This window comes from Trachymyrmex septentrionalis, unplaced genomic scaffold, assembly GCF_001594115.1.
Source record: "Trachymyrmex septentrionalis isolate Tsep2-gDNA-1 unplaced genomic scaffold, Tsep1.0 scaffold52, whole genome shotgun sequence".
NCBI lineage: Eukaryota > Metazoa > Arthropoda > Insecta > Hymenoptera > Formicidae > Trachymyrmex > Trachymyrmex septentrionalis.
The window spans coordinates 111,800-134,119 of record NW_017305694.1 but is presented as its reverse complement, the minus strand read 5'-3'; the positions used below and the strand labels follow the sequence as shown (position 1 = coordinate 134,119).

Genomic DNA, 22,320 nt, shown 5'->3' with positions numbered 1-22,320 from the left:
AAATAAAAAAATAGTAAAATAATCAAATGGGTCACAAATGGAGGGATCTTGCTCAGGGACGGGAACAGTGGCGGGATTTGGTATTTGCGGCAATGAGCTTTCGAGTTCCTAACGCCTAATAATAATAATAATAATAATAATAAAATAATCAATGTCCAATGACATTAACAAATATAATAAACACATCGACAGAATTAATACGCAGCATTAATTGAATAAATATTTGATAATCGCTGAAAAAAATTACGCATTGAATTTTCGAGGGCCTCACATATGTTTACTTCTTTTTTGTATCGCTCTCAATGCCGGATTCTGTTTTACATGGCGTTACATGCTGGAGTTTAGATTGATGGTCGTGTTTAATCGTGATTTATCTCTCGGCCGTTTAAGGCCCTAAACGCGGCAATGAATTCTGTAACCAGCGCCCAATTACAGTCATCCAGTGCGCGGGCCAACACTTGTGCATGCACTCGCGCGCCTTTCCAACAAGCGGATGCATTTGTCGTTGCCAGGCTTTTACAGCTTCGTAACCGCACGCGATGTTCTTCGTGTTGAGTACCGTGAGTATTTTGGGTCCGCACAGACAAATGACGCATTTCATCATCCCGCCCCTCTCGATTGCGGATGTACCTTTCACGTCGACCCTACCTACGTGGTGGTAGCAGCAATAATCCCTCTCCAATTTTCGAATGTAACCACAGCACCTTTTTGCCAACAACGATCTGTCACTCGTTACGTCGTCGCGTGAAAAACGTCATGTGCGAGATCTTTTATCGGCTCACGTCGCGTTACCTCTTGCCATTCCTCCTTCACTTTCCTCGCAAAAATCATGCGTCGCAAATCATAGCACAGCGTAAGTACATCTGATTCATGAGGGCGGGAGACTCGAAGCTTAAGACGTAAAAATCTAGGGGATTACCGACACGACATGGCGACCGTGACATAATCAAAGTAAAACGAAGGGAGATCTCTAGAAGCTCACTTTTCCAACTTTTTTTCTGTTTGGGAAGAAATCTGAAACAGGGACGTGTTAGACACAAAAGCTTTTTTAATTAGAATCTCATTCAAATATCGATTGATTATATTGTACATTCATGGGGGGAAAAAAGAAGAAAGATGAAGGAAGAGCATCGAAAAAGCTCTGAAACCGACGCACTCTATCGAAGATCGACGTAAAGATCGTTTTCTCGCTGCCACTTCGGCAATGAATATTTTACACTTCCGGAAAAATGGGTCCCTTTGTCACTTTATCCATATCGATTCTCTCGCATTCCTTCGTTGATCTCGCATTTCTTTCCGTTACCACATATTCCTTAGCTTTCTGGTTTCTCTCATTGGAAGCAATACGAGAGCTTCGAGTGATACTTTACACCGGCTCTTAGTGAACGCTTCCTAATGGAATATTTGCGGAAATCTTTCCTTTTTCAAACTCTCTTTATCGGAGAGCCGATTCCGTTCGCGCTCGCGTTCGCGTTTCTCTTACCAGCAGGTAAAATCGTGCTGATTTATCGCAAGGGAGAGAGAGAGAGAGAGAGAGAGAGAGAGAGAGAGAGAGAGAGAGAGAGAGAGAGAGAAAGGGTGGAACTTAAAGCGCGGCTTAAAAAGCTCGTCGCCGTTACGACGGCGGTAGGCGACAATGGGCCCAAAAACGGTTTAATACTAGCGTATCCGTATGTATATATGTGTATATATACGCAATATGATCTATTGTTTCCCAAGACGGGCAAGAATATAATACCACCGGTGATTTATCGCTCAGATATTCGACCCTGCGCACGCCTCCATGTTTTCGACAAAGTGGCGAACACTTCAGTTTCGCAACTCGTAAATCTGTAAGACGTTTGTATCTAACGCCAAAATCGTTCGATCTATGTTGCAATAATAGCCGAAGAATAAGTGCCAGGAAAATATATGATTATCATTTTATTTGAGAATTATACTCCTACAATGGTGATAAAATTTCATGGGAATAAATTAATTCGTATTTGACAAAGTTTTTTTATTACATTTATTATATTTAAAGACTTTTTGATATTTTATTAGTAAAGAATTGTAGATATATTTACTTTAAAAGAGTTTTATTGGATTCGCGAGTTTACTTTTCCAAGTATCTATCATTGGCCTTGTTGTACATCGCAAATTAGGATTTCTTTCTAGACTTCTTACACAAATAAAATATTTCTCGCAAATGGTGTTTAAAAGTGTTGCTTGACATTTATCTTCTTGTTTTATTTCTTCTTGTTTCTTCCTTTATTTGTACTTTTTTTACCTTTACCCATATTATTTTCAAGTTTCTTCAAGATAACAGGTTGTTTCGGAATAATTATGGGCGGAGTAGGTCCTGGTTCTGGCAATGGGATATAATTTCGTGGTGACTTAAATTCCACTTCAAGACTGTGCTTCATATCGTTGGTGGGAGTAATTTGTCTTGTTGTCCTTAATAATAACATTTCTTCCTCCGGTTTTTTAGCAGGAGGTTCTTGATTATGCAATATATTAATTTTCGGACAGCCTTTCTTGCATTTCTCACCTTGAAAGATATATATTTTGCAATAAATTTGAAGAATAACATGTGCCTCAATTTTACAAATAATCCCATCAGTATTTCTACCGTAATTAAGTAGAAATAATAATCATAAATCATAATAGAGTTTACTTTTTAATTTTGTATTAGTTTTACAATTATTGTAATAATACTTTACCATATTTATCCGAACAATTAACATCAATAGGCTCGTCAATTTGTCTATCCACGGCTTGAACGGGATGTTCAATCGGGTGTCTATCTTTAGGTAATTTAATGGTTAAAATATTATTGTCAATTTTATGCGAAACTACGTGATACGGTAATTGTGCACTAGTTGGACATGTAACACGACGATTCATGATTCTTTTTCAGCAATGCAACCAAATATGAATCACATATCTTAGAATTTTGTCATTTAAGGTTATTCCAAATAATTTAGGCATTTAAATTTAGGCAAATTCACATATCTTGATACGGAATGTCATTTTGACTTTCTTATTTTTCATGCTATACGTTGATATTTTCTATCTCACGTGTTGCTTGCATCTTTCAATGAGAATTTAAATCAGATTCTTCTGGTTTCTAGCATATTATTTTACAATCCGGTCTCACTGTTCTTTAAGTTGGTAATCACGCTCGAAAACACAACAGTAACGCTACCGTCTGAAGCTGTGTTTAACAAACGGCACGAATTATTCTCAGAGTTGAAATTTTTATATGTCAAGTGTACATAAAGAGAAATATCTACGCGAGTAGAGTGCTTTTCTTCCTTCTGCCTCGCCTCGCTACATAAAGACGGCGCGGAAATAAGGAGAAAGAAAGTAAATATATAAAAGCGAAATGCAGATGAGGAAGGGCTGCAACGGGGACGATTCAGTTTCTCCCTGTAGAAGACTGGTAGAAGCAACGAGGCGGCGGTTGGTCCTCGGGAATAGCTTCGCTGTTTTCACTCGGAAATTTCTTCTGGACACAAGACGATGCTACGTCGGCGAGAGCTTCCATCTCCTCCCCTCCCCCCCTCCCCGCCGCTCTGTTTCGAGAGCTTTCATTGTTTCGCCCGCTCCCTGACGTTTTGTCGGTATTGCGGCGGGAAGAGCTCGCGTCATTCCGCGGAGTGCGTGGAATCGTACTTCACAAATAGATATGCAAATATTGTCTCGGTTTAGCTCGCCCACAGACGTCGCACCTCCAACGGCGAAATATATATCACACGCTGTTTCTTCCGTGCCGCCTCAACAACGTTTTAATTTTTCCCTCTTCACTATATATTTCCCGACACTTTCATTTTCTTTTTCCTTCCCTTTTTCACTCCGCTTTTTTTCTTCTTCTTCTTTTCGACCGCGCGCGACGCTAGAAGAACTTAATATTCTTGGCACCTAAACTTCTCCTTTGTTACGTAACTTCATAACGCTCTTAATGTCCACGCTTTTAAAAGATAATATTTCAATTTTTTTCCAATGACTTATTCTCTCTTTCTCTCTTCTCTCTTTCGTGATATGGTCGCTTTCTATCCTACGATTGTTGCTCTAAAAATAGTTTTTTCTTTTTTTTTTTCTAAATCTACTAGATGGATAGTTACATATGCATTTAGGACATCTGGCGAAATAAAACATTTTTCATGAAATAACAGTATATGTGCATACGCTGTATAGCTATACTGTAAGCGGTATGCATATATGTATGTTTATGTGGAGGGATAGTGTCAACGTCGATTCACGCGATGGACAGAAAGAATGAGAGACGGGCGGGAGGGGGGGGGGTGAATATTTGGACGAACTCAAAAATTCCATCAATCTCCCCGTTCATTCTCGGTCGCACGATATTCGACGTGCTCTATCACTACAGAGATATGCTTCGTACGGCCAAAAGGATATGCTAATATTATGCGGCGCTTTCATAACGCGCGCGGGGCCGAGAACGTTTTACTTTCATGAAGTACTTCGTCCGGTTAATATTTTTGGCAGGATGAAAGTCGAGATGACAATGTTTTTAACGATCAACCAGATCACGCGCGACCTACCAATTCGGGAAATCCGTTGAACAAATCGACGATTGTTACCGATGCACAATCAGTTTTTAAAACATCCTGCTCTATAAGACCAGTGCTCCAAGTCGACTTCGGCATGTCGCTTTGTGTAAAGTCGCTGAAAAGTTCGGACTGTTGAATCGGTAATCCAACGAGAAGTCTCTTGCGCACAGGTCGGAATGCAGCAGTAAGTTTAGCCCTTTAACTTTCGAACTTCTTCTCGCCATTAAGTACCGGCTCCACGTAAATACTGTGCTCCTCGAATTCGCACGTTGACGCATTTCGTATAGCGAGTTAAGAGAAATATTGCTTAATTCTACCGATAAAAGCTCGCAACGGTGTGCCTTTAATAATTACGCTATTTATTTTTAATTGCTTCGTAAATTCTGTGCATACTTTACGAATCTTTATTTTTATCTATTATATTTGGTAAAGAGATACTCTATTCAAAATTTCACGTTGCTTTGCTTCCAACATCGAATCATACTCAAATCACATTTTGAGTAATAACGGAGAATCAATTACCTAATATCACATAAAACTATATATAATTCGGGTCAGCCGTTTATGAATTTAATGCTGCAGGCTAAATATATTATGATTCGATGGTTAATGTACAGTCGTGAACAGAACACGGTGGCACTTTTTTTCGATGAGTTTCGGAATATAGCTTGCTCGCGATTGGTTCTTACTTATAGATCTTACTTATAAATCTTATTTATACTTCTTACTTATAAATCTAATCATTTACATTCGATTCATTTACATTTACATTACTCTAAGAGAGTAAAGCTGAGTTCCATTAAAAAAAAAGTGCGACAACCGTTCTGTCCACGGCTGTACATTGTATCGAATATATGATGGTTTGGAATGGAAATTATTGGATGCTTTCCATTGCATTAATTTGTATCATCGACTTGTGTCATCAAATAAAAAGTATCCTATAATCTGGCAATTCTTAGCTTTAGCGATATTTATATTCTTGTTATCATTAAAACAATGTGCACGACTATCGTTAAAATCGATGTGTAAAATCTCGATTAATTGTGTAATTGTGTAATGCTAAATCGCATTTTCGAATTGAGCAATGAAAAATAGTCGCATTTATGAATGTAACGTTGAACATGACTGTGCAAATCCGGGAAACGGTGATTCACTCTCTTGAATAATCGTGTGCTAATAATTATGGGACATTAATAATTGCTTGTATCGTCAAACCGTGTTACCGGCTTAATGCTTCGTTTACCTTATTTCAATCAAACATTACACACATGATTTATTAACGAACGTTATACCAATTGTGTTACAAAGGTATAATTTCGAAATAATGCATTTGGTACGAAAATACGAAAAATAGAATTTAACTATGTTGCATTATATTCATCGATTTATATAGTACCTAACCGAGCTTTCTGTACAAATTAATACGAACGTAAAACAGATTATCGTCCCTGGTTTTGCAATAAAATTACATTTTCAACGTTCCCTGTTACAAATGTAACCGTTAATTGCAAACGACAAGCGCCGCGAGTCAATTTAGGTGTGAAAAATTTACTCTTTTAAAGTGGGTCGAAACGAAACCAGCGAGATACAAATTATGCTCGACTGTTCTTATCGCTCGATATATAATGTATACCGTGGCGTTTGCAGCGTCGAATAAATAACGTTGCAATATTTACCGGACTTTTTGATATCGACACAACGCAATATGTAATATTTAAATACGAATTTCAATTTAGGTTTTGACGTCTCGCGACAATTTCAATCACGATGTGTAATACATGGTTTCTCGATACTTTTCGTATCAACGTTCGTTTATTTTCGAAGGAATCTAATATACCTCTAGCGACGGTTTCTATTTCGTTGAACGTGCGGATGTGAAGGCACTTCCTTTCTATTTTTGTCCGTGGAACTTCGTATCTTTTTCCGGGTATCCGATACACAGTGGAGACCATTTTAAGAAATAAAACGTCACAGAATTAAGTCCCCGGGAGAACTTTTGTATAAACATCGAACATCTTATGATGCTATGTTTAACTTGGAATACGAAGAAGTGCCTTTACCTTCTTTTTACAATCTCTTCGGTATGAATATCCTCAACTCATAGATAGTTTTACAGAATAATGCATAAGTAGGAGAGACTTGGAATCAAAAGTAACACACAAATAAGTTATAACACCTACATAAAACAAACGTTATAAACAAAATACAAAAGCGCAAAAAAGAGATAAGAAATTGTAATTATTTATATTTCTTACTGACGCTTGTGCATTATATTTTGTTTATATATTTTTTATGTAACTGTTACAACTTATCTGTGTTATTTTTGACTCCAGTTTCCTCTAAATATGCAATATAAAAAATATCTAAAGAAAGGATTAAGCATTAATGATGCTTAATCCTTAAATTTGATTGCGTTCACTATTCGTTCGTCTTCCTAACAAATATTGATCGAAAGAGATATTTCAAGTAAGAATTTCTGAAAATAAAGCAGAATGAGAAAGAAAGGAAATCAAGCGGTGACATTTTATCTCTCGGTGACTTATTATTCTGCCAGACTTATTGGTGATTTTCGCAAAAATCCACTGATATGTTATTTCGCGAATAAATAGAAAATCGTCGTGACGGATATCGCGATATCTAGAAAACGCGCTATCGCTCAACGTAATAGGTTCATCACTTTGCATAGGAAAGAGGATGCGTGAAAAATATATTTGTCCCAGACTCGCCCGGAGGTAACATTTGTCGTAGCTGCAGTAGTACGCGGTACAGAAGCTACTTCGGAAAGTTCAGTATAGTCCCACTGCAGTCCTGCAACTTTTTTTCACCGTGTCGACGAAAACTACTGCTTGTTATGTTCCTCCCATGTTTTTCGTATATCTGGGGCATCATAACTTCCGCAAATAGTTCGCAAGTCCGTACTCATGATTTCGTGCGACGTTGGAGTAGTTACAATGTAAATGCGATCTGGTAAAACAAAAATGAGGGGGGAAATAGAGAAAAGCGGAAACAGGACAAATCAGTGTTTTAAAACTATAATTGTATGAGCTTTTGCATTACTAAAATGAAATTGAACAGTTAGTGCCTGCAATATGAAAAAGATTGAGAGAAAAAAATCTCAAAATTATTTTATTCGAAAAATCGTGGTACGAATGTGGCTTTAAACGTAGCTTTAGTTAAAAACTGATATAATTCCGCACTTTATAGGTAATATATTAGTACATATATACAGTCTCACATAACTGTGATCACAATTTTTCTGGCACTTCAGATGATCTGACAAAAATTATTTTGAATAAAAGTTAGTCAATTTTCAATCAGCTACAATATTATCAGCTTACATTATTAAAAATTTGCAAAATTTGTATTCTTTTTTAGGAAAAAAGTCAAGGTCATCTTAATTTTTTTAAACAGCACTACGTATTTTTTACTTCATAATACACCCTATATAGCCGAGGTATGATTTATAGTTTCTGTCCACTGAATTACGTATTGAGACATGCTTCGAAAATTATTGCGAATTTGTATTCGCGTTACTGAGGTGCCAACGGATTTATGATATCGTAAATGAATTTGGCTACCGTTTTAATCAATTCGAGGCTCTCAGTTCAATGAATACAAAGTTTAGAGACCCAAAGACGGTGCTAATCAATTACCGTGCTTAACGCAATATCTTTATTGAGCTACTACTGCGGAACTTTCATCTAATTGGAATTTTCTCCGTAGTTTAAGAAATTACTTTCGCGTAATTGTTCGTTACGGCTTATTCATTATGATGAAGGAAGAAATCATTTCTCGTTCGATGCTATTTATTTCAGGAGAATAGCACAATTTATTGACATTTCGATGAAAGTAAAGTCAGCTACTAATTGAATTAAAAATTATTTATCGCTCATAATGAAGACGTAACGAACTACATTTCCATTCGTTATTAAGTCAAATTAGCTTACGCAGATAATTCTTATGTTCCACTTCGGTGATTCATATAATAATTATATTTAAATTCAATAGCTCTCCGATTTATTTAATTAACATAATAAAAAAATATTACGTAAATTTAGGTTGCTACATTTAATAGCCATTTTCCATGTGATGGTTCATCAATAATGAATGTCTAGACCGAGGTCACTTTGGTCGTCGCCACATTTAACGTTCACGTGCTATTATTACGAAATATAAAAGAACAGTGATATAGGAATGTAGAGGATGTATTACACTTTAATAAAGGTGATGCTAGTTTTATCAAGCATATTTCTCGTCTGCCGGACATTACAAGTTACTTTTTTGATTATACAAGATGTAGTTTTCGAAATATACCAAATCTAAAAATTGAAAATAAATAGATTATTTTAAAATTGTTTTAAACCTTTTATACAATACTAATAAGAGCAATAAAATTACGTTAATATATTCATAACAATCATTTTCGATTAAAAGACTTGTAAAACTTTATTTATTATCAATTGCAGCTCATGCGAAAAGTCTACTTCTACTTTAATTAATTTTGAAGACTTGTGATTTTGCACTCGGCGCCGTTAAAACAGCGAGCGCGGCCACGCCAATTACGGAAGTAAAAAGTCGGTCGTCCGTAATTAATCTCGGACCGCTTCCCCTTTTTTCCGTTTTCCCTTATTAAAGCTGGCAAGGTAACAAAGGAAGCGTGAATCGACTGTTTTTCGAGGTACGTGCAAGTATTTCGTTCGGGACATTTTATGAGGTTAGTCCAGAGCGTTTTTCTAACACAAGGAGTGTTCGCAATTTCTCCGATTTTTACAAAATTCGACGAGAACAGAATGAAAATAGAGTAAAAATAATTTGGACGTGCGTTTTACGATCCTCCGAAGTTGTAACCTCTCACAACCGTATCGAGAGCCATCCATCGGAGATTAAAAAAAATTGCCCTATACAAGTTTTATACTTTTAAGCACACAGTAAAAAAATATTGAAAAATAAATATATCTCTCCGATATAGTTTTTGCTATTGCGCGGGTAAAAACTTCCCAGAGAGTGGCTTTTACCATTAATAATTAACACGAATAATGGGTAAAAACAAAGAATCATTTTTATTTTACATAGAAAATCATTTTCACTCGCTCCATAAGAGTACCAAAGTGCCATTGTTCGGTTATGAGGGAGAGCGTTCTTCTCGACTGTCAGAATTCTGAGTAGGTAAACGAGAGAAGAAAGATGAACGAGAGAAGGAAGGAATGAATAGAGGTCCCTACCTCTAGGGTTGCGCTAGGGAGGTCAGCGCGTGACAAACGAGGCTGTTTGTCTGAGCCTCCTACACATGGATAACGAGCCGCTTCAAATCTTTCCATGTGGTACTCGGGTCCTTTCCGCCGGAGAGATCTCACCCTTCTCGCCCTATTTTGCCGTCGACACGCTTGTGCTCCTCAAGACGACGAAAATTGCATTCTTTGTAAATACGTTGGCTGCTCCTTAATCCGCGAGTCTGCCATCGTCCTAATTGATGCGATAATTAGCGACGAGACGATCTATTTGGTAATTAACGAAAGGCTGACTTGCCGCGCATAATTTGTGGGAAGGAATGCTCATTACTTTCGTGCACGTCGACGTACGTATGTAAGTAGTTCCGAGAAATATGACATTCCTATGTCAACGAAGACATTGGGTTATCTTGAACGTTCTTCCTATATCGCATTTTCCTTATTATTTATTATGTCACGTTTATTTTTTATTCTTAAACTTCTATTATTAAGACTAAAATTAGTTTTTAGTATCTATTATATTATATTATATTTCTATTAATGATATCGCAACTTTTAAAAATAATTGTGATATAATAAGCGAGATTTCAGTTAGGTTCATAATAAATGTAGACATATATGCTTTCGTTAACAGTTTTTCAACATATTAACACATCTTTACAATATGATGCCTGATTGACTGACTCAAATTATTAAAATTGCTTGTCAATTTAATTCACGATTACTAAAGTAGTTTAATTTATAGTCTGAAAAAACAATTCGGCGCGCAATTAAAAAAAGACTTTATGATATATGCAAGTACATATAGAGTATATATAGTAATTCAAGATTGAATTATTTTAAGCATTAAAAGATCCAGCTTCGACCGTTATAGATCTTTAATTTCTAGTATTGATTGTGTTCTCACATATGCAGTCTAAAATCAAGTTTCTTAATATCGTATATATGCTTTTGTCATTTTATTATTTTATCAATTTTGAATCGAAATACATGATGTGTTATTAAGACGAGATAAAGAATCAAACGATTCGAACAAAGTGCTCACGAAATATCTATAATAATTTTTCTTTGTGGGTCACTTGTTCACATGGTCGCAAGAGAATAACGAGATTCAATTTTTTGTACAAAATTTTTTCACAAAGGGCTTACGTGACGGAAGCGGTTAATGCTCGTCGATCATATGGACGATGGATACGAGATCATGAGAGAGAGAGAGAGAGAGAGAGAGAGAGAGAGAGATTCTGTAATCGACGGAAAATTGAATGGATGCATGGACGGCGGCCTGACATTTGGGCGTCCTTAAATTCGAATCTTTTTTATCGCCCACCTCCCTGGTGGACCGGTGAATTTTAATATACGTACCAATGCGACAGCTCTCGCGATAAAACAGCAGGATTTGAAGATATAGGAGGGATGGTCGTGGGAAGGTAGTGCGATAATCCGCGAATAAATTCTACTGCCACGGGCTTCTCTTGACACGACGGTAATTTATGAGTTATTCCATCGTCACTGCTATCGTGAGCGACGCTTCTTAGATCCCGTTGTTACAATAATCACACTAGTAAACGCGTGTCTTATCGAATCATACAGAATTATATACAATTCTTTTTATAATTAATTTATTACATAGATAAATGAATTCGTCCCAAGTTAGAGACACGAATTTTTAATTATTATTAAAAAAGCACAGCCATAATTATGATATAAATGAAAAGAAATGGGTCCATGTACGAAACAAGAAATGTTTCTCTCCTTTTTTTTTCGTAATCTTGATCGTATATATAAATTAAAGAAGGTCTTAAATTCAAGAATAAAAAGGCAGTGACGGTAGTCGGAAAGGCGGTGAATTATTTGAGAAGAAAAAAAAAAGATAAAAAGAAAGAATTAAGAAGCAATAATCGATAGGGTGAATGGACTAAAATCGTTAGCTATCGTAACATACGGCGCGATACCGCAAACGAAAGTATCTACGGGTGAATCGAAAAAGGTACTTTGATTGTCTTTTTTCGGATTCTTTCGTCCGAAGCTTAAAACAGATAAGAAGATGGACTCCGATAACAACATCCGGAGCTTTACAATACTTTAAGTAAGTGCTCCATTCCTCTCTCCAGTACGTTTTTTCGTTTATCTTCCGTCTTAACTTTAAACCTTTTCCGTTAAATCTTTTCTGATTTTCTCAACGTCGTGATCTCTATATTAGTTACACTTGAATATCTCGAAGTCTAACGCGTAAAAAAAATAATATAATCCTCATTTTTTTCAAAATTGCGAAATTGAAAAGATTTAAAGAAATTAAAATCACATTTATTACATCATTATTATCAAGCTCTTTAATGAATATTGAGTAGCGATTAAGTAATTCCGTGACATTCGTCGATACATTAAGAAGAAAAGGAAAAGAATATTTGTCGTCGAAGAGAGACAGATTTCCGTTGGATGTCACATAATATTCCGTGAGAATATTAAACTTGGTGCTGCTTCAAAAGAGATTAATGATATTCTCATTGATTAAATATGGCTCACGGCAATAAATTGTACGCCGTCGCAGTTGTACCCAGAGTATTTGAACACTTGACGATGCTGTAGTGCGTCATGGAATGTAATACAGGTAATACTACATCGGTACCGTCTAAGCGGAAGGTACAAAGGGGAAGTACGAGTTAACAAAGTATAACCGCGGTGATAAAATAAGCAAACACTTAATTGAGGTTATTCGACGAACGTTTCATGTGGCAATTAATGAAACGTTCCATGCGTAGCAACGTACGAAACTATGTACCATCGAGTCGCGTAATTCGAGGTTGCGTCAGCAAGGAGTTTAATTTAATCATACTACGTAATTCTATTATCTCGCATCGTCGCTATTTCCAATGTTCCTCTGTCGTCAAACAACATTTCGCCATGCGTGAACCGAAAATAATTGTACAGGGACAATATGCCGAAAATAGATGAAGAGTACACTGTCCCTGGATCTCTTAAAGGGCGCATACGAGAATATTATACCGTGTTGTGTTATCAAAGTTCGATAAATCATTTGATGTTGTCTCCCTGATGACATCAGTCATCGATCATATGCGATACAGAAGGAAGAGATCGTTGACCCCGCGGTCATAGGCGTAACCGATCGATTATCGATCGCTAAGTAGAGGCCCTTAATTATGGTCAATAACTTTGATGTGTGCTATTATGACGATATGGTGATTCACTTTGACGTATTTGCGGTAGCGTCGTGACAGCGATGTGTAACTGCGTAACGCGTCTAACTGTTGTTTATCGATACACTCATTTGCACTGCGAGGCCCCGGTCTTTGACAGTAATACACGTGTAGCAAGATAAATACTAATTGTTTGTCAGACCGTGCATGTGAAGCATGTTAACTGACGTGCCCCTTGAATTGCTTCCAAGTTTGCACGGTCTGCGAATTTTTGTTAAAGGTTTGTTTGATTACTGTTTACAATAAGCATAACTTCTCCTGCCTGTTAGAAAGAAATGTTACAAATACTTTTTTGTTTGCAGAACAAATTATCATACGTGCCGTAATGTTCTTCTTAACGAGCAACCTGATTTGAAATATTGTTGTTATAACGTTTTTGTCAACGAAAGAACACAGGACGTTCTTTATTAATGACTCCACACTATCTGCATTGAATCTGCTATTGAAATAATTCTGTTTCTTCTACTTTTGAAATTTGTCCTCAATATTTCTTTGATATTCCGCAATAAAATGAGAAACGAGACACTCGGTAATAAAGTGGAAGATTCTGCAGTCTTGAAAAGAAGAAAGGAAAAATATAATTTCAAAACGTGTCGTCTTAATTAAAGGAAGCTCTGATATCTCTGGCATACGCTTTAATTAATCTAAGCGCAAAAGATACGCGGCAAAGTACATTTGTAACGTTCGTCGGAAACGTAATGACGCGATATTTTAAATTATAACGATGACACGGCGCGCGCGATATTTCATTTTCTTTGACGTGCAAAAATTGCGCGCGCCGCGCAAATGTATTCTTTACGAAAAACGTGCTAAACTATTAGGTACAGCGGTATGTATAAAAGAACCCGCGCGGTTAAGAATTTCACTCCAAGTAACACGAGGAACGTTATTGTACGTAATATTTCTTTGGTGCATTCCACAGTATTAAATTCTTTTGCACATGTAAGAACACATTGTGTTCTGCGCGCGATAAATTCTCGAGGAACGAAATAATATTGGATACAGCAAGTGCTGACAGTTGGAATATTATTTATGGAGAATACTTTATTGTATTTACGAACGCGCTCATGTCCCTCCCCTCTGATCTTTTATATATATATATATCTTTTTATATATATAAACTGGAAAGATTTCGACGTCTCGTTTTTACCATAGTATCGCACTGACTCTCTATTATCTTCTGAAATATTGTTTACGATAGAAATATCTTTTCCCCCTTATTATGCAAGGGAAACATTTAAATCAATACGACGTTTGCCGATACAATATAACTATTTTATGCAAGATCTTTTGTTTTTATTCTTGGTTCATCAACCTAACTTTTTTTCCTTTTATATTCGTATAACGTTGTTCATATAATTTAATTAATACATTCTAAATTTCTTGTAGTGAAATTTCACTTAAAAAAAGTGAACGTACAATCACCTTTCTTGAAAAAAAGAGTAACAATTTTCACTCTTTTTAGAGTGAAAATTATCATTCTTATTCAAGAAGTGAAATATTTTCTTTTTTTTTTTTTAACGATAGTTATATTTTCACTCTCTTAGAATGGAATGTTATTACAAGAAATTTAAAGTGTACGATTTTAGTGTGTAGTGAACCAACTTTGATTTTTTCATTTGCACGACTCAAAACAAAATACTATTAAGGAAAATCCTAAAATCCTAAATCTGCATTATTGATTAAATCATGTAATTTTTGTATAATAATTACTTTTTTCCTCTTTTACTGATTCAAAATTTTTTTTACAAGATTAAAGTATTAATACGCATTAATATGTAACTGTGAGAGTCCTATGTTGAGAACGACAAAAAATTTCGAATTGACATTTTCTTTACCATTTTTTAGTCCAATATGGCGCTCTAGAGTTGTCACGTCGTGCCATTTAATTCATACAAAAATTGTGTAATCTGTATCTACTTACAAAATAGTAGTCTACAAAATAATTGCACAAAAAAAACAATGTAGAGTTTTTAAAATTGAACTAGATGTCTAATTAAAACGTTATTGTTATACGACAATTTATGTGTATGTGTGTGCGTGAAATATTGATATAATAGTATGTAGATCTGTGAAGCTAGCACGACATTCTATTAATATAAAAAAAAATAATGACAGTTTTAATAGCACTTTTTATAGTTCTATAGTTCTACATAAAAATAAAGGAAGTTCCAAATGTTATATAAAATATAAAGTCTTTTTTAATTTTAATACATAAAACTGTGTAATAAAGTATGGATAGTTAAGATATTTTTATGTAACGTTATTAAATACTTCTTTATGTTTTGTGTTTCAATAATCCAAATGTAATATATTGTACATTACAGTAACTCCTAAAATATTTAAATCGATGAAATACAGTCAATAAGTGGGATGAAGATTGATTATGAAATAATATCAAATATAAGTATTGCATTAAATATATTTTATATTAATACTTTATATTTCACATGTATGTATTATATTACATGAATATATAATTTAACAAAAAAAAATATATACATATACATATCTTAACAAGAAATCGCAATGATTACTGTTAAATTAGGGTAACTGTATTCCAATATTACTGTCACTTTAAACACATAGTGGTAATTTATATAAGGTAAGTGGTTCAACAATGAACCATGTAAATTTCAGAGGCTCGTATTTCTCTCAATCGTTGAATTGAAGGTCTGAATTTTTGCATACAGTTTATGAATTTAGTTGACTGTATACTGTAAATAATAACATTTAAATTAGTCACAATTTCGATTATTTTAAAAAACGAGAAATGATTCATTGTGTACAAAGGTTACACAATGTACTATTTTTAATAATGAACTACATGTTTTATACTGCGAATTGTTGAGATATTTTAGTTTTGCTTAAAATGTTTATTTATAAAATAGATAACTATAAGGTGGTGAGGATTTACAAGGTCGACCACCGCGACGTGGTTTTTCTTTCGTTTTGAGTAAAAACGCGTTAAATGAGTATATTTTTATTGAGTTTTTAGGTGGGGAAAGGGACCGTATTTTAAATAATTATTACATTGAATTATTATTTTGAAGGTTATCGTAAAAAAATGTTATGTGGTTTACAATATATGTACTATGGTTCATTATTCACTGTCAAAATGATTTATTGTAGACCACCTAACCTTTTTCACGATAATCTCCTAAATAATGTGGTAAAATAAAATAATGTAACAAAAAAAGTTGCTCTTGTTGATCTCAAAATCTTTCAGACATTTAGCCTCCTCTCTGCGAAATGTTATAGCATCCATTTTTTTTTCAATTAAAGTTTAAGCTACAATTTTGCGACGTTGATCTCTCAATTGACTTCAATCACTCAACTCTCATCAATTGACCTCAGTCCCGCAATCCGGCAGTCCCCCAGTCCCCGAGTCCCCGAGTCCCCGAGTCCCCGAGTCCCCCAGTCCCCGAGTCCCCGAGTCCCCCAGTCCCCGAGTCCCCCAGTCCTCGAGTCCCCGAGCCTGAAGGAGACGTGGAGGGGGTTTGTTGTGACGCCCCATGGCTACCCATATACTACTTATACGCAATGACGTTCACACACGTCAAGCGGTTAAGCGGCTCGTTTTATATTTTTATACGCTTGACGTCGCACCATTACCGTATCGCTTGATCCAATATAAGAGTGCTACATTTCTTATAAATACCATGAATAAATATATAATACTTACTGTACTGGACAGATAGACGTCGTGCTTCTTAAACGATAGTATACAACTAAACTTTTACTACCATGCCTTCTCTATACTATGATATCTGTCCAGCGGCTTTGCAAAACGTGTTTAAACTTCCTACCATAAAGTTTTCGTACAGATATAATATTCTTCCATTGCTCACTCGAAATAATTATATCAAACTCCTTTCAGATTAAATTAATTGAATTATTTTTAGCTGTTTCAATAGAGCAGAAAGATATTTCGTTGTATTTGTTTTCTGCCTTAATATTGAAAGCTGTCTAAATTTCATTTTTATCCACTTCTGTTTTTATTAATAATAACATATATGTAGTTTTGGAATATATTGCAATAAAATTCTTTCATTTTTTTCTGCAATGATGTAATATATTTCAGTCGATAGTGGAAATGATTTACCGCTATCATCCATAGCCCGAAATTAAGATGTAAGAAAACCCCAAGTAATTTAATTTTGTCATACGTCCTTATTATGTCAACATGGAATAATAAAAAAAACAATTGTAACGTAAAAAACAAATGTAAAGAAATGATATAATAAAATTACATAAAATTTTAAGTTAATTTGCACTAAAAAAGGCTCTTAATTACTCCCTATTATCCTCCTTAACTTGAACATAAAATTTCTGTTGCAGAGTTATTATATTTATATTTATGTTATATTTTACCTGGAGAGAGAGAGAGAGAGAGAGAGAGAGAGAGAGAGAGAGAGAGAGAGATACTTTCTTCGAGAAATCCTCGTTGATGTGACTCTTTTCTTGACGAACGAAAAACTGATCAAATTTGTTAGCGCAGCCGTTAAATACATGCTATCCTGTGGAAAACTTCTAATAAATCGAAGTGCTTTTGTGATTGATACTTGTTTTGATGGTAGTTCAGTCACAATTCGATCAAAGAATACATCTCGCAGTGTTTTTCTATCTGAAGTCGTTGAAGTTTGACTGAAAACGATTGTAGGGCATAAAACTTTGCTAAAAAAATTAAAAACTTGTTAGGGAACAGTGACACTCGTACAAATATAATGTACACTTTAATGACATCACGCTATCGCTTAAATGCATCGTAATGAGATCACAATGTGTCGCTAACAACTCTAACGAGAGAATGATGGTATCGCCAGTAATGGCCACACGATCATCCCTTCTATTGATCCTGCGCCGTGGACATACGTTATATTCCTACGCTCTGTATACCATAGTCTTGGCGCTTAGCTCGGTTATTCTTTTTTACAAATGCCGCTTGAATTGCTGCAAATATCCAACATGACATCTTTCCTACAGTTATTGTACCAGATTTAAAAAGTAATAAATTAATTAAAAATATGTAGCCGTCGAAACTCTATTTAAAAATAATGTAGTGCATAAAACTGTATTATAAATAACGAAAACTATTACTAGAATAAGCAATCAGCACGGTACTTTTCCTACAAATCTAGTACCGGGTTCGGAAATTAAAAAATTGATTAAAAATGTATAGCGGCTGGGATTTTTTTAAATCCCCTTTAAAAAATGATAGTAAAGTACAGAATTCTGCTAGAACTGTTGTTTTGCTACAGCAAGAATTGTTGCTAAAACTGAGAAAAATGCGCAGCACATTTTCTCTACAGGTGTTGAATCCAGATATTAAAAAATTAATAAAAAATATTTAGCAGTCGGAACTCTCTTTAAAAATGTAGAACATAGAACTTTGCTAAAACTAATGAGAACTGTCACTAAAACTGCTATAAGTAATCAGCACAATACTTTCTTCAAGTATCGGGCCGTTTTTATAGGGTAAAAACACTAGATGTGGATCAGACACTAGTTCCGGATTATTTTTTGTATTTAAATAGTTATAGTATTTTCCATTAAATAATACATATTAAAGATTTTTTTAGTATTTGTTTTACCTCTTTCAAGTGTCAATTGAATTTAATTGATTAAGAACAGTGCTACACATTTTATTGTCGTTAACTAATTAAATGTGCGACGTATGTACCTTTAAAAATTTATTCGAAGTATAGTATCATAAAAATTGCCTTATGGCTTTTATAGTAAATAGTAATAATAGCATTAGATGTTATGAGAAAAATCAAATCGTTGTGCTTAGTTGAAATTAAATACATCCGCGGATGCTGTTCAATCACTATGTTATATATAACGATACTTTTATAGCGTAAATTTATTATAAAAGCTTAAAAACTTATCAAATCTTATCTTAAATGATGCCATTCCGAAAAGATTTGTTTGTTTTAAGTATCAAAATAGAATATAAAATAGTATACATATGTCTATATATATAAAAAGTATTACTATTTACTGTTTTTTTTTTCATTGTTAAACGTTTAATTTTTATTAATTTTTTTAATTATCATTGATTTTTAACTGTCATTAATTTTAAATAAACTTGTATTAAAATTGCATCATTATCCACAATTAGACCCTAGAACTAAATGTGGATCATCTATCATAATTTCGTTATATATATATTACGATATGCATGCGCAAATCATTTTTATTATTTTTATGGGATGTAATAACGCCACTAAAAAAGATAAAATATTTGGTGAATTGATCCGCAATTAATACATGGGGTTACACAATTGCGAATAATTGTCATTACTTAATATGTAATTCAAATTAAAACATATAAAACGTAATGAAATGGAATAAAATCATCCAATGTAATCTTTATGATCAATCATGATTATTAAATAGTTTGTTAATTGTTTGGAATATTTTATTTATTGTTCTGGATAAAAATATAAATTTTTATTTAAAGAGTGATCTACAACTAGTGATTTTACTTTATATAAAATGTATAAAAATTGGAAATTGTTGGAATTTTATTTTCAAAATCCATATATTAGTAGATCTTTAATAAAACTATCGGAAACTATTGCTGAAAGTGCTAATATTTATTAAAGTACTACTGAAACTGTTATTTTCATTTTTTTATATTATATTAATAGAATGTTGTGCTAGCTTCACAGATTCATAATATGTAGGGATGTGTGTCAATGACTCGTCTGTGCGTCAATGCTACTTTACAGTGTGACAAATCGTTTTTAGGATTTCCTTAAGCATTTAAATGATCGTACTTTGCAAAGAAATTAGCAGATTTAATATCGCCGATAGAGACTAACAATCCAATCCGAGAAGAATTAACAAAAGACTGAAGAATTACTGCCAGAAGCTTAAATTTAATTGAGTGCTGGCGCCAATCTGATTACGTTAGCTGTTGCTTACATAAGACTCTTTCAATTTAGCTTTATTCTTTTTATGTGACTCGATCCTTTGCGTTACTCATTTTGTTTAATATTTAATTAAATTGACTCGTGTAATAATAATATATTAGATGATATATTATCAAACAGTATTTAAAACAATAAATATTATACTTTGGCTCAAAATGATTAATATCAATTCAATACATATAAAAAGATGCCATAAGCCAAAGCAAATTATTGTTGCTAATATTTTAATGTAAAACATTTCATAAACAAATATTTCTAGGAAGTTCTTCTCACGCACACAATGTTAATATACATAATAAAAGTTAATTTTAAACTAAACGATAAAAATATATATTTTTAATTAGACACTTATTAACAATAAATTAACGCTAATTACAATAATTCACTCGAAGAAATATTTTATTTGAAAGGCTTTCATTGCTACATATACATACAATTATGTTCTCTTCCTATAAATACAATCTAAACTTCATTCTCCAATTAAATATCGTCCTCCTCAGTATAACTCGGTGAATATGATTGATTTACTTAGATATTGATATCTTATTTAGATGTTGATAATTTAATAGTTGTATCTAAATTATCTGATTCTTTATATCTCTCCATTTCAATGAGTAGCTGTATATTGTACATAGGTTGTCAATTGAACTATTTCACTATTGGACTTCTTAGTTAAAATACTGTTAAACGTTTTAAATCCTTTTTTAAATTTATTATATCCATTTACATTTTAGTGACAAAAAGTTAGAAAACACAATTGTATGTATCTAATATGTAGGAATAAAAGTCTCTCAAATGAAAGATCTCTTCGAGCGAATTATTGTAAATTTATTGTTAATAAGCGTCTAATCGGAAATATGTATTTTTACCATTTAGTGTAAAATTGACCTTTATTATGTATTTTATCATTGTGAGAAGGATCTCCTAGAAGATCAAAACTGTGAGAAGGACCTCTTAGAAGATTAAAACGTTTGTTTATAAAATGTTTTACATTAAAATATTAACAACAATAACTTGCTCTGGTTTACGGCCCCTTTTTATTTATTGAATTGTTATCAAATAGTACTGTATTATTACAAAAATTGTAAGACATTACAATTGAATTTTGTTTTAATAACTGTTATTTTATTATTACATTTTAATACATTTTAATCTCATTTGTCAGCAGTTTAAACAAATTTTAAAAGTTTAAAAATTTTTATAATTTAATTCTTCATTAATATCTCTGAATTATTATTATAATTATATTATTATAGTACATAATAATACATCTGTATGATGAAAAAGTTTAGATAATTAAAAGAATTAAGTTAGTAATTAAATTAAATGTATTTGTCTATGCATTAATATACAATTAGTCTACTCGAGAATGATCCGTAAAATGGAAGTATAGTTTTCCAAAAGCATACATTAAAGTCGGTATATACTGTAGGAAAATTAACGACATTCTGTCTCAAACCACACTATCGACCATTTACTACCCGCGGGTGACATCATTGCAAATTAAACCGCGAGTTATGCGGTATCGACATGTCACGCGCACACAGCTCGGCCACGATACAAAATATTAACGTGTCGGACGGACATGATGACATTTACATTTATTTATTCGTTAGGCTTGCAAACCGAGGACTCATTATTGCGGCGCATTACCCAAATTGCCGACATTTCCTAGCGCGTTACGATTCCCCTTTCATCCTTGTATGCTCGTTTGTTGGCAACCCTTTCGCCACCGGGGGAGGATTGAGAAAATTTATGGGATTCTTGCATGAGATCACTCGCAAACATAATCCTTGCCCTCTAAGACGAATGTCTCCCCGACTGCGGCGGCTCCATTCCTTTTGCTCTCTCTCTTGCACTGCTCGTCTCTCTTTCTCTCTCTTATTTCACTTTTTTTTCTCTCTGTCTCTTCCTGCTCTCTATGCTCGTTCACCAGTTTCCTCCGCATTTCATCCGCGCTTCCACGCTTGCTTTTGCTGATCGCTCGATCGCGAAACTTGCCGGCAGTTTTACGGCATTTCATCTGTGCATTCGTGCACTTGCACACAAATAGAAATATATAATATAATCAGATCGTTTAAAGGTCACGTCTCCAAACAAATGAGATTAAATGCAAAAAGATACCGATCTTCCTATCACGTCGCCGACGTAACACATCATCGATTTTCGTGGTTGTATTGTGAAACATTGTTCCGTTTCGATGTAACACGCTCATCTATGTTTATTATCTATTTAATTTTTCTTTCTTGTACACGATACGACATGCTAAATTGATGAATACTGATCAATTGTCGCTCTATCGACACGATGAAACTAACTGGTGTTGGAAGTTGTGCGACACGACGATTTAGCCGATGTCCAAACTATAGAGACTTACGAG

General features: G+C 34.1%; 1 protein-coding gene across 1 annotated transcript; it reads right to left on the bottom strand.

The window, feature by feature from the left end:
• Nucleotides 1-2,061: 2,061 nt before the first annotated feature.
• On the bottom strand, nucleotides 2,062-3,269 carry LOC108751824. Its single transcript, XM_018492248.1, has 2 exons — nucleotides 2,703-3,269; nucleotides 2,062-2,530 (listed from the first exon to the last, which is right to left on the bottom strand). Exons 1-2 carry the CDS (start codon nucleotides 2,884-2,886, stop codon nucleotides 2,229-2,231), a joined length of 486 nt encoding a protein of 161 aa, XP_018347750.1. The 5' UTR covers nucleotides 2,887-3,269; the 3' UTR covers nucleotides 2,062-2,228.
• Between the last annotated feature and the right edge of the window lie 19,051 nt (nucleotides 3,270-22,320).

Bases quoted from the DNA above. Each gene is read 5' to 3' on its own strand.
- LOC108751824 (XM_018492248.1), bottom strand. From the start codon at position 2,886: ATGAATCGTCGTGTTACATGTCCAACTAGTGCACAATTACCGTATCAC. The intron at 2,531-2,702 runs GTAAAGTATTAT...ATATCTTTCAAG, and splicing joins TAATTGTTCGGATAAATATG to GTGAGAAATGCAAGAAAGGC.